This window comes from Colossoma macropomum, unplaced genomic scaffold (genome assembly GCF_904425465.1).
Source record: "Colossoma macropomum unplaced genomic scaffold, Colossoma_macropomum, whole genome shotgun sequence".
Lineage (NCBI taxonomy): Eukaryota > Metazoa > Chordata > Actinopteri > Characiformes > Serrasalmidae > Colossoma > Colossoma macropomum.
Window position 1 is genome coordinate 33,840,769 of NW_023494789.1, and position 13,194 is coordinate 33,853,962.

Below are 13,194 nucleotides of genomic sequence, written 5' to 3' on the forward strand. Positions count from 1 at the left end.
TGTGTGGTGCTCATACATGTGTGTTCTTTACTTGTAAAGTGAGTGTAATGTTTTACTCCCTCATTTGTCTGTTTAAAATTGTCTGTTTAAATGTTCTGTATGATACACATCAGCCAGCATTGTCTTTGGAACAATACTGCTTTTATATTTATTTTTTGGTGTATATTCTCTACAGCGTGTGTTGCACCACATGAGCTGCCTCTATAACTGTGTGCCGCTTTTGAGTTTGTGCCTCAGAAGTGGGAGTGGCTTGTAGTGACTGGCGGGACACCATGAGCAGTGGATTCCGCTGGCTTAGGACCTCATCACTGACAGAGATTCCGTCCAGATACTGCTTGAGAAGAACCCTTAACTGCTGGTTCTCCCGACCTAGAACCACCTTCTCTCGCTCCAGGCACAAACGTTCCAATAGAACCTTGTTGTAACGTTGCCAGAACTTTTCCAGAACAGTATAGTCTAGCATTGCCTATAAGCAAAAGAGATGTGAAAGATCTTAAAAGAGGAACTGAAATAATGGGTCCATTCAAGCAGCCTCAGGTAGTAACTGTTCTTTTATAAATGCCAGTCTGTAAAATGAAATTGGTCAGTCGTGCTTTGGGAGTCAGTGGGATAGAAGTGGTGCTGTATGCTTTGTGAGCCACAGTGGTCCAACAGTTAAGATGATATTGTGGAAATATGTATTTCACCTGTGCTAGTTCTTCAGATGGTGGCTCCATGGCATGTTCTCTTGCTTGATTCAGCTCCTCAGCACTTAATGATGATGTGTAGAATGGAAGAACTTTCTCCTGCTCCGTCTCAAGCTTGCGACACATTTCAGCCAGACATAACAACTTCTCCCCCTGAAGTAGAGCAACCAAGGAGGATGGGCGTATAGTTGGTCAGCCAACTCGGCAATGTGTTTTAAGCTCTTAAAATCCCAGGATTATTACATACTAAGGCTTATTATTTAGTAACTACAGATAACTACAGACTTATGGAAGTGTGTAATTTGGGGCCATTGGTGGGCCCTAGCCATTTAAAGGGTTAACTTTCTTTGAAACTTAGAAGAGAGAGTCTTTGAAATGGGATTACTGTGCTTATTGGCCAGCTGTGCCAGTGAGTGTCATGAGTGTGCGAGTGTGTAATAAATGGGCGTACCTTTGCAATAATGTCCTGGAGTTTCTTAGTGGTGTTATTGCTGTGCATTGTGAGATTAGCTAGCTGTTTTCTCTCAGCTGCCCGGGCCAGAGTGAGCTTAGCCTTGAGCTGTTGGACCTTCTGGGTGACCTCCTCACGAGCTGCGCGAAGACCTCGTGCAGACATCTCGCTTTCCTTCTGACCGGAGCTCAGCCGAGAACGCAGAGCGTTGATGGAGTCCTGCACACACACATCACAAGCATATACATGCAGACAGCGGCCATTCAAACCTGTTAGAATTTCACTGTATTTCTGAATGCTCTGTATTCTGAATATATATAACAATAAACCTAACTTTAACTTTTTGTAAAGACCTGGTGGCAGATCCAGCGTTCCACTCCTCGCCTTCATAAATGCGTATCTTACATATTAGTTTCATAGTACTTACTAAAAAATTTACTGTGGTCATTTCATGTCAGGGGAGCAACAATGCATGTTGATATTGTGATACTGCAGTGCAAAAATGTGACAATACACATCATGAAGATGTGACAGTGCATCATGGAAAAAGAGTGATCTATTAATTTTGGCATTGAATACAACTGAATTGTTTGAGCACCAAAGTTCACAAACAAGCAGCACACCAGCATGTTCATTAGTAAGCTTTGCAAAAAAATGGGATACAGTCGGCATTTTTCTTTATGAAAATTTTGTTCAAAATATTGTGAAACTATCATATTGTCATAGGCCGAATGTATCGTTACACCCATAATTTATGGTACGTAATAATAAGCCTCAAAATTAATCGCTGAATGATAGGTCTGGGGTTTAATTGGATTAAGATATGAGATGCTGCAATAAACACAGTAACTGCAATGTGTTTACAGAACATATGAATTTTACAGAGATTTTCATTCTCTTACCTGTATCTTCTGCAAGTGTCTCATCTGCAGGTCTATCTCCTTAGCACTGCGCTGGTCTTTAGTACGGAGCGAATCAAAAGTGATGTGTCGGTCCTCTGTGGCTTTGTTGTAACTTTGCAGTGCTTGCTGGAACTGCCGCCAAAGCTCCTCCACTGTGCCTTCCAGTTGGATACGGAGTGCATGCTTCTCCTCAATGTTCTACACAAATCAGAAAACAAAACCCTGTCGATCTTCTCTGAAAAAAATAATTCATACTGAAATTGTACTGTGGCTCAATTTTTTTTAGATGGCAAAAGCTACTGTGGTTGTCAGTGACTATCCTGTCAGTTCCCTGTTTCCAATGTGATACTTTCAACAATTGTTTTTTGATTCATTATTGATGATTTTTGATTACAAATGTTCTAGTTCATGTTTTTTTTCTATAACACATGGAAAGACATAGAAAAATTACCCGGTTTTTGAGTTCATCACGGGTGCTCTGATAATCCTGCCTAGCCTCGTTGTCTATTTCACCATAGTGCTGGTCCATTGCAAAGGTGACATCCTCCAGATAGGCACTATCCTGTTGGTGCTGCGTCAGAATCTGTTCCCTGAAAATACAATACAATCAAAGCACTGCGTCAGTTTGCTGTCTCTACATATGCCAAAGAATAGACTGGCATACTGAACATACTGAACTATTCAAACGACACAAGATAAAAAGCAAGTAAAAGTGCATGAGTGAATGTGAATGCGTGTCCACCTCTCAGTATTGTACTCAGAGCTAAGTTCCTCAAGGCTGTTGTTCCACTGTAACTTCAGTGCAGCCAGTCGACCTTTCTGTAGCTCCAATAGACGATCCAAACACTGAAGGTGAGCCCGGAGAGCCAGTGCTGACTGCTGCTCTGCTTCACTCAGATCAGACACCAACGACTGCAACAGAGGTACATCTATAGATACATCTATTCAGAGCAGCTGAGACTGAACAGTCCTTTCATATGGTCATATGCAAAAGTTTGGGCACCCCTGATAAAATTGCATGCTTTGTTGAAGTGAAAATAAGTTGACACATCCTCTATAGAAAACACACTTCTGCACATTTTGAAGCACAATCACTGTTTGTTTTAAAAAAAAAACAAGATATAAAATTATGGCACATTTTTGGTTAAACTTAACAAGTTAGTTAAGGTGTATTTTACATTAAACTTAGCAAATAAACATGAATTGTGCATTTAAAATGGCAAAAAAGGTCATATTTAAGTTTGTTCCCTGTAGAGGATGTGATAACATTTTCGCTTAGAAAATCAACAAAATATTTGAATCAAACCTATGCATATGATTGTACATGCTCTCATAGTCAGGTCAAATCAGGATTTGACAGAAAATCATATTTACCCTTACCCCAAATTAAGTTGATTATCCAAGACATGTTTGGCATAAAGAAGCTTCCTTGTTCAGTTTGCATTAGAGCTACAAGGCTAATCAAGCAAAGTATTTAAAGCTCATACCCACCAATTAGCATCATACAAACCGGATTCCTAAGTCATCATACACTCACCATAAACATAAGCATGAGGTTAAGCAGTCCCAAACAAACTTTCTTTTGTGAGGAGAAAGCTGTGCAATTTTGACAAAACTATCACTTTAACCTTTCAGGACAACATGCTCATAGTCATTAGAGCCAAAAGTATCAGCCTACAGCCCTCATGCCCTTTTAACTACAACATCTAAACATGTTACATACATGTTGACTAAAACTTTTATGTGGCTGTTGTTCTAAAGAATTCAGATGTTAAAATGTTTTCATGCCTGTTGAATGAGGCTAGCGGAAGGACAACAAACATTGAAGCAGGCTTTTGCACCTTAATGACACTGTCCTTGCGGTCAAGTACTCTCTCAAATGTCTGGCTGAGGATTGCAATATCACTGCGGAGCTCTGCTGCTCTTGTCTGCCGCAGGACTGCACGCCACTGTTGTGTCAATTTGTGCATATTTATTGCGCTGTTCCGCTCTTCTTTCTGCAGCTTATCCTGCAAAGACGCACAGAATAAATGCCAGGTCTGATAACCATCAAAACAACAGGTACAGATGGTGGATAGAATTCTGGAATATGAGTTTACACGGTTACCGTTAACTGTTAACTAGAGTTTTAACAAACAAAGTTTCATTCCTTTTTGTGAGTAAAGGAGAATTCATTTAAAGGAGAATTACTTCAGCTTTTCTAAATTTCTGTATAATTTAATCAATAAGATGTAAACAAAGTGATTCAGAGTAGTCTGATGTGGAATGCACCCACTCTAGAGAAACTTACTGATTCAGAATTGTTCACAGTGGTGGTGGTGATAGGAACCAGACATCTGATTTTTTCACCTACCTCAAATAAAAAAGGTTACATATACACTGCCTGATGCCTGAGGCATTGTTTTACTGTAGTTTTGTGGTGCAGTTTTGGACTAAAATCTAATTTTTAATACACTCAAGGTGGAGAGGTACATGCAGGGTGTCATAAGGCAAAAATATTTTACCATTATTAACATTACATACTAAAATTTAGAAGGTTGTTCACTAGTTATTTTGGATAGAGAATAAAAAGGCTATTATTTGCAATGCAGATAGCACAACCCCTGGTTCCCATCACCGTCATTGTAAAGAAATTTGAGTCAATGTTTCTCTACAATGAACCATTTCACATCAACCTACTCTGAGCTTGTTTACATTTAAATGACTTAATGCATACACATTTTTTTAATACAGACACAGCTGCACAGTCTCACCTTAAGGAACTGAGTGAGCATGTCTTCTTTTCTTCTGGCCATTTCTTCCTCAGCCTGAGACTTCTGCTGCATGTACAACAGTCTCTCCTCCTCCGTCATCGCGGCCTGCTTTCCTCCTGCTCCCTTCTTTCCTCCTTTCTTCGGCATGACTGCTTCACTTCAGCTGTCTGTTCCAAACAAACAAACACCTACTTTACGCTTATAATGGCACTTATGCTGAAATTTTAACTAGAGATAAAACAAGACAAGTGTGACAAATCAATTAGAGTTGTGCTCGAATGAACAGTAATTTGTTATAAAAACAGGTTCCAGTAACGTTGACCCAGGAACTGCATAGTTGCTGTAACTTAAATGCAGCTGACAAACTAAATATACATACCAAAAACGGAGAATATCTCCGTACTGAACTTACCAGACACAGTATCGATATTATTTGCGTTGAACAGAAGAAATATGGACCTACAGGTCTGCTAACTAAAGAGCAGTTTATCACTTCGCGGAGCTTTAGCTAATTTCTCTGAGTACAGAAGCCGCTCACCTCAACGCTGCTGTTGACCGTTTCCAAGCAACAGGAGGCCACTGAACAGTTTCCGGCAGGTCCTAATATCCGACAAATTGGGTTCCTGCCATCCGTTATCAGTGCAGAACTGAGGTCAGCAGGTTACATTCTTCATATTTATTAGGTGAAATTAAATGAAATAAAAATGTTAATAAAAAAACTAGTAATAAAAGTAATTATGTGCAAATGCAGCACAGTTCTGTACAAAACGGCAGTTTTAGGCAAGAACGTTTCTAAACCTTTGGGGTCCCTTGAAGCAAAGATTACATATAATAAACTTCATGTACCCTTTATGCTAGAAGCAACCTCTTTGGGGGGCCACTCCCCACTTACACTAATTTTATGCAACAACGAAAAAGAAATAATTCCTAATTCACTGTGATCAGTAAAAATGCTAAGGTAAACAAAATAATTAAAAAAAATAAAGTAAAACATTAAAGAACTATTCACATAACTGTGAATTGCATACAGAAATGCATACCACACATCTCAAATAAGCATAATGAAAGCTTTGGTTTAGGCAAACTGCACATGTTAAAATTTGCCTAAACAAATTAAGCATTTCTGCTCATAGATTAAACACTCTTAGTCAGAATCTCTCTCCAGATATATACATTTTAAAAAACATTTGGCCCACAGATTAATAATAATTATGCAAACAAAAGATGACAACAATACGCACAGATATGTTCCAATATAATAACCTATACAGATTTTTTTGATCACATGACACACGGTATTGTTATGTGGACACTTTTAAATACTGTCAGTGTGTTTAGCCAAACATGCTACACTTTGCATTTTTTTGATATGCAGAGTAGCTCAAGGGGAAAACATAGACATGATAGTCATTAAGCAAAAAAATAAAAAAAAAGAAAAAATACCCAACAGGATTCCAAAGACAGAACTCGCCAAAATGTGTGACCACCAACACATTATTGCTCTTAAAAATGACATTCAGAACACTACACATATGTACAGTGCTGTGTACAGAAGTATTTGCCCCTTCACAGTTTCTTCTATTTTTGCATAATTGTCATACTTTAATGTTTCAGATCAGACTTCTTTTAATATTAGACAAAGATAACGCAAGTAAACACAAAATGCTGATTTTAAATGATGATTTCATATATTGAAGGAAAAATGCTGTTCCCTACCTGGCCCTATGTGAAAAAGTAACTGCCCCCTTGGCTAACCAGTTAACCAAATTCAGTTGACTATTGGGTTCAGTTTCACTCTCCAAACCCAGGCATGATTGCTGCCAGACCTGTAAACGTGATTTAAATAGAACCTGTCTGGCAATGTGAAGCTAAAACATCTCAAAAAAGCAACACATGATGCCACGTTCTGAAAAGATTCAAATACAGATGCAAAACAAAATCACTGAAATCTACCTGTCTGGAAAGGGTTACAAAGCCATTGCTAAAGTTCTGAGACTCCAGCGCACCACACTGAGAGCCGTCATCCACAAATGGAGAAAACCTGGAATAGTGGTGACCCTTCCCAGGAGCATCCATTATATCTAAATGACCCCTAGACTTTCGGGATAATATTCTGTGGACTGATGAGCCAAAGGTGGAACTTTTTGGAAGACGTGTGTCCCATTACATCAGGCATAAAGCTAAAACTACATTCCACCATAAGAAAATCATACCAACAGTCATACACGGTGGTGGTATTGTGATGGTCTGGGGCCGCTTTGCTTCAGCAGGGCCTGAATAATTTGTCATAATTCATGTAACCATAATTTCTGCTGTCTATCAGAAAATCCTTAAGGAGAATGTTTGCCCATCAGTTTGTGATCTAAAGCTCAAGCGCAGTTGGGTTATGCAGCAGGACAACAGGAAGCACACAAGCAAGTCCACTTCTGAATGGCTAAACAGAAACATAATTAAGGTTCTGGAGTGGCCAAGTCAAAGTCCTGACTTGAATTCCATTAAGATGTTGTGACAAGACCTTAAACGGTGAGTTCTTGCTCGATAACCCTCCAATGTAGCCGAAATAAAACAATTCTGCAAAACAGAGTGCGCCAGATTTCCTGCACAGCAATGTGAAAGACTCATCGCAAGTTATTACTCATTGCAAACGTTTGATTGCAGTTGTTACTGCCAAGTGTGGCACAACCAGTTATTAGGTAAAATTACCTTTTCACATGGGTGATATAGGTTTTGAATAAATCTTTATCTTCAATAAATGGAGTGATCATTTAAAAGCTGCATTTTGCGTTTATGTCGTCTTTATCTTATATCAAAGTCAGTTGGCTGATCTGAAACATTTAAATGTGACAAATTAGCAAAAATAGGAGAAATTGGGTGGGGGCAAATACTTTTTCACAGGACTGTACATGTATTAACTTACATACATTTTGTGTTTTTTAGTTTTTTAGTTGCAAGAGATACAGGTTACTACATTTCACAAATCAGGGATGAGAAACATCCCATTTCAGAAAAAAAAGAAAAAACAAACTGGTCAGTTAATTAAAATGAAATAGACAATACATTTCTAATTCTTATCAGTTATAAATTAAAACTGATTTCAGAGGTGTCACATGCAATATATGGTGACTAATTTTCTGTTACATATATCATATTAATTATTTGCAATTTGATGTTAAACTTTAAACTTTCATGGCAAAACTGAGAGAATAGGTTAAACTGGAAAACCTTAAAGACCCAGAGTAAAACATTAAAAATGTTTGTATGTTACTAAACTTGAATGTTGTATTGAACATCCAGCAAAGCTTGAATAAAAAACAAAAGATATAAGGAACAAACAAACAATCAATGTTTATATATGGGTAAACGGATGATGGGCAGCTACAGACAAAGTGGTCTAGCTTAGCTTATGGTTCTGCGAGGCTAGCTTTAGCTCGCTAAGTTTCTCTGAGTCTGAAAATGTTTTATGTGGGTGGGGCAAGAGTGGTCAGCTATGTGTGATTGGTAAGGAAATGCTCATGGAAGCATTACCCAACATTAGGACTGCCCAGTTAACACCAAGAGGAGAAAAATATGGTGAAATTTATCGGTCACTTATTGGTCATTGGAACATTATTCAGAGGGTATACTTAGTACATGTTTGTTTGCCTGCAGGAACAAGATTAACCTAATCAGAAAGAAAACACAGATTTAGGTTCCCTGGGTCTTTAAAGAAACTGTTGAGCCAAAAATCTAATTTATACCTCTGCACTTAGTATCAGACTGAAGACAAATTCAGTGGTATCCCCCAGCTCTGACTGGGACTACACATCACTTGATAAACACCAAACGCTGTACTGAAAGTCTAACACAGTAGTGCATTTCCTGGAACTTCAGAAGAATGAAATCTCAGGAGAAGAAACTTTTTAAAAATATATTTATTACTAAGTTCATACAATGCTATCGAATGGGAAAATAAAACTGCTGAATGCAGGTAGACAGTGCTGTGTGTCCATAAACTAACACTGAAATCCATTCCACAGTCCCTTAGCAGTGTTACCTACATTCCTGACCCACTGATCACTGGGTGTGAGTTTAGGTTACTACAGTTGATTAAATCCCTTCATTCAAAATGTCCTGCACTGTCATCATTAAAGAAGCACACAATTACTAATTAGTGACAAACTCTTATCCACTACTTTCTTATTTGATGTCCCACCTCGCTACGCTTACAGTAATAAGCTAAAGTTAAAACACTGTAATTTTTACTATAAGAACTGTAAAAGTAATGCAAATCAGTAGCCAGCAATTTACCGTAAATTTACAGTCAATTGCTGGCTACTAATTTGCTTTACTTTTACAAATTGAAAAAACTTTTAATTCTTTTTTTTCCAGACTTACAAATGCTTGAATGATGAATATAGTATTTTATAAAATGATAAATACACTATTATTATAGTGGAAAAATAGTCTTATATAATGTGACATCCTGGCAATAATTTACACTGTATTATTATTATTATTATTATTATTATTATTATTACTTGGGGCCTTTACAGTGTGCTGTGATTTGCACGACACAGAATATCCCTCCGCGATAAACTGACTCATTTTTAGACATTAACAGCTACTGTTCAAATTCCAAAAGCAAACGCAAATAAATACACACATTAATATAAATATTTATATAAATTTATAATATAAATATATTTTCCTGATTATAAAACCTTTCTCAGCGACTTTTTTCTTTTTTGTTTTTGGCGGAGGAAGAACGTTACTCCGGCCCTGCTCTGCCTCTTCCGGTCCTCTTTCCTGCCTCCTGTTCAACATGGTGAGTGCCGAAACGTGTCGGCTATGAACACGAATGTACTTTATTGTACTATATTTCGGTTTTAAGTGAAGCAGAGTAAACGTCCATAAAGCATTTCATTGTGGTAATGTGTTGGGCAGCCCCGTGTCAGGAGTAACGACTGGTTTATTCGGTTATAGAATGAAAAATTGAGTGGTTGGCTAACAACCATGCGGCTCCCCCTCAGGCGAACCGCAGCAGGCCGCGCTCCGTCCGCAGTTTTACTAGGAAATGAATAAATATTCCACCAGCTATCATATTCCACCAGTTATAGGGCGCTTTTATTGTTAATGTTTTTGCCCATAAGCGTTTTATTTGTATATTTGGCTGCCGTTAAGGATAGCGATACGGTAGCGGTTGGCTAATCTGAGACGGAGAAGCTAGCGATGTTAGCGTTAGCTCAGTCCGTAGTTAAAGGGATTCTATCTTACAAAGCGGCGTGTCTGAGTTAACATGAACGTACAAAAGCCGACATCTGAGCCCTCGCGTTGGACGTAATTGAAAGCATTTATTCCCTTGTCTTAGTAAAGTGCATATCCGTTTGTCAGGCACCGACACTGCTTGTTCACTGTGTAAGCACAGTGTTGTTATTAAGGCATTTGTTGATGTCCCATTATTTCTATGTTTAGAAGTTATTTTATATTTTTAAAATACATAGGACAGGTTGTGTCATTTGTAAATTCTTTCAATATGGGCATTTTCAATACTGACATTGCAGAAGCCTGTAATATGCAGATGAGCACATCAATCACTGTAGTTTTTGATAGGCACATCTTGATTAGTCACAGTTTTAGATGAGTGTTTCTGTGAGTGTTTTGATGAATTAATATATTAATATAATCCAACAAAACTAAGTTCTGTTGTTCAAAGAAATGCAGGCCAGTCTTTAACTATAGCACATTCCTGATTTGCCAGAGTGCCAAGGTTTTAACTGTTCATGTTAATTGTTGGTCACTGCTCTATTTTTAACTTTTGCCTTACTGATCTACATTAAATTTGTGTTTTTTTATGTCAGACTAAGAAGAGAAGGAACAACGGACGTGCCAAGAAGGGCTGTGGACATGTCCAGCCCATCCGCTGCACCAACTGTGCTCGGTGTGTGCCCAAAGACAAGGCCATCAAGAAATTTGTCATTAGGAACATCGTTGAGGCTGCAGCTGTGAGGGACATCTCGGAGGCTAGTGTATTTGACTGTAAGTTAAACCTGTACAATTTGGCAGTTTCCATTGCTTTTTGCCTGAGTTATTAGTGGTAGACCAGATTGGGTGATATGGACAGCAAGTCTTATTTTGTTGATGAATGAAGGACTGAATATTGAGTTTTCACACTGAATCCACTAAGGGACTTTGTTTAATACACCTTATTTTGCTGTGTCTGTCAGTTATTTGATGTCTTACTGCGAATTTTCTTCTCGCATTCCCTTTTATAGCCTATGTGTTGCCCAAGCTCTACGTTAAGCTACATTATTGCGTGAGCTGCGCCATCCACAGTAAAGTGGTGAGGAACCGTTCTCGCGAGGCACGGAAGGACCGCACACCACCTCCACGCTTCAGGCCCAGTGTAAGTGTGCATTTTATTGCCTCAAGCCTTCACATGCTTTTGGTGGACATACAGTTTAAAACTGCATTGGAATTTAACACACCAGCATAGTGTAGTTGTATCTGAAAGGAATATAGTTAAAGAATTGCATCAACACAGCAGAGCCTTAGCAATTTCACTGTAAGTATCTTCACAGGTACATTTATTTTAACATGTAATGAAAAGTCTGACAGTAATATAAAACTGCTTGTCTTTGTATGATTTTTATTCTGATCCATTCTTTTTATCCCCCTTTTATTTTACTACAGGGTGCTGCTCCCAGAGCTCCTCCTAAGCCTATGTGAAGAATTGGTCATGAACTGTACATTTATGTACAGAGAAATAAAATCTCACTTTAAGAAATTGTGGTATGTGTAGTGTTTTATGAAGATGCTTTTTGAGTAACATACAGGATGGTCGTGCGTGTGGTATCATGAATTTGCATGGTATTTTTTAAGTTTTCTGTATTTTTTCTTAAAGTAAAGCATTCTTACACCGTTGCTAAAATTATTTAAAAGAGGAGAGTGGGTACAAAAGTATAGTTCATTTTTTAATTATATTTATTTATTATAAAAATCTTAGCATGAAAACCTTAGCATGATGGGCTTCACAAAGCATAGTGGACTAAGTGCTCATCCAGGACCAGAGTTTTTTTTCATCTGACAACAGTGGGGAATGGAGAGCAGCACAGTTTGCTGATGTTCCTGTTCAAACACCTTCTAAACCTGTCACTTAACTGAGTTGAATCAGGTGTGTTTGAGCAGAAAAAAACACCAAAATGTGCAGAAACGTGGGCCTCAGAGACTGGAGTTGCCCACCCATTTTTTGGGTCATGACAACTATATTAAAACTTTTTTTAGACATCGGGCAACACATTTGCAAACCTTTAGTGTAGTAATCGCTTTCTGTGAGATAAATTTAAGAGGAATTAAATACCTCAGATGTCTGGTTCTTATCACCACTGCTCTGACCAATTCTGATTCTGTAAGTTAGTCTATAGTGGCACATTTCAAATCAAACCACTCTGAATGACTTTGTTTACATTTTGACTTAATTATGAAGAAAAGTTGAAAAACCTGTAGAATTCCCCTTTAAACACTTTGCTATGTTGTACAGGTATGAAGGCAGCATGCAGGTTATTCCTATGAAAGGTCTTGTCAAACTAAGACTGGTTTTCCATAAGGAATACTGTTTATAGCTTAACACTCTTAAAATATGATTCTACAAGTGTTCTTTAGTAGAGGAAATAGTTCTATATAGAACCATGAACACTCAAACCCTTTGCATCATTAAAGGGTTCCTCAGTTTGATAGAGAATTTGTTGTAGGTCGTTCTGTAAAGAGCCCTTAGGAATCTCCTATTGGTACAACCCAAAGAACAACCTTTTTGGTACTACATAGAACCCTTTTTGCTGAGTGTGTAGGTTATAGAGGTTTCAGATTGAGGATTGGAGCCATACTGGGTGCCAAAGTTCTTTATACATTCATGGGCAACTGTGTTTTGTACGTTTACTGACCTCAGATCAGCAGGCCATCGCTGTCTATCAGAACAGCCATCTGTTACAACCCAACAACTTACATAAAGGCCTTGAAAGTGCTGAGTGTCACTAAGTCCCACTGATCCTCTTTGAGAGGTGTCGGTTCCTAATCGCCACTCTCAGGCAGACAGATGCTCATTCTGAGTACTGACCATGATGACAGACTACAACCTTCAGTTCCTGGCCAGTGAGCTAGTTTCTGTGATTATTCAAACAAGGTGCTGTTCGAGTGAAGAATAGGGCTTAAGTGGAAGGAGAACAGCACAGAGAAAAGTTCAACGTGCTAACAGACACTTGTGGCCTAGCAGGTGAGGAGGAGCAACAGGACAACGAACCAAAACAGAAATCCTCATTTCACTTGTTGACTTGCACCTGTAATCGCTGAAGGAGCTGTTTTTGGAGAGCACTCGTTAAGATGGCTGGTGCTGATGGAGCCGGGGAGGAGAGGGAGATGGAGGAGGCGCA

General features: G+C 38.5%; 2 protein-coding genes across 3 annotated transcripts; one reads left to right on the top strand and one right to left on the bottom strand.

Moving 5' to 3' along the window:
• Nucleotides 1-106: 106 nt before the first annotated feature.
• On the bottom strand, nucleotides 107-5,343 carry ccdc65 (coiled-coil domain containing 65). 2 transcript variants are annotated; one of them, XM_036571070.1, is made up of 9 exons: nucleotides 5,331-5,343; nucleotides 4,793-4,959; nucleotides 3,881-4,048; nucleotides 2,782-2,951; nucleotides 2,491-2,629; nucleotides 2,040-2,237; nucleotides 1,138-1,356; nucleotides 687-839; nucleotides 107-466 (listed from the first exon to the last, which is right to left on the bottom strand). In XM_036571070.1, the coding sequence occupies exons 2-9, from the start codon at nucleotides 4,937-4,939 to the stop codon at nucleotides 170-172; spliced, it is 1,491 nt and encodes a 496-aa protein (XP_036426963.1). In that variant the 5' UTR covers nucleotides 4,940-4,959; nucleotides 5,331-5,343; the 3' UTR covers nucleotides 107-169. The 2 variants fall into 2 exon arrangements, with proteins under 2 accessions (XP_036426963.1, XP_036426962.1); XM_036571069.1 differs by having other exon boundaries at nucleotides 5,205-5,335.
• A 4,175-nt stretch (nucleotides 5,344-9,518) lies between these two features.
• On the top strand, nucleotides 9,519-11,555 carry rps26l (ribosomal protein S26, like). Its single transcript, XM_036571073.1, has 4 exons — nucleotides 9,519-9,596; nucleotides 10,630-10,807; nucleotides 11,044-11,174; nucleotides 11,462-11,555. Exons 1-4 carry the CDS (start codon nucleotides 9,594-9,596, stop codon nucleotides 11,495-11,497), a joined length of 348 nt encoding a protein of 115 aa, XP_036426966.1. The 5' UTR covers nucleotides 9,519-9,593; the 3' UTR covers nucleotides 11,498-11,555.
• The last annotated feature ends 1,639 nt before the right edge of the window (nucleotides 11,556-13,194 follow it).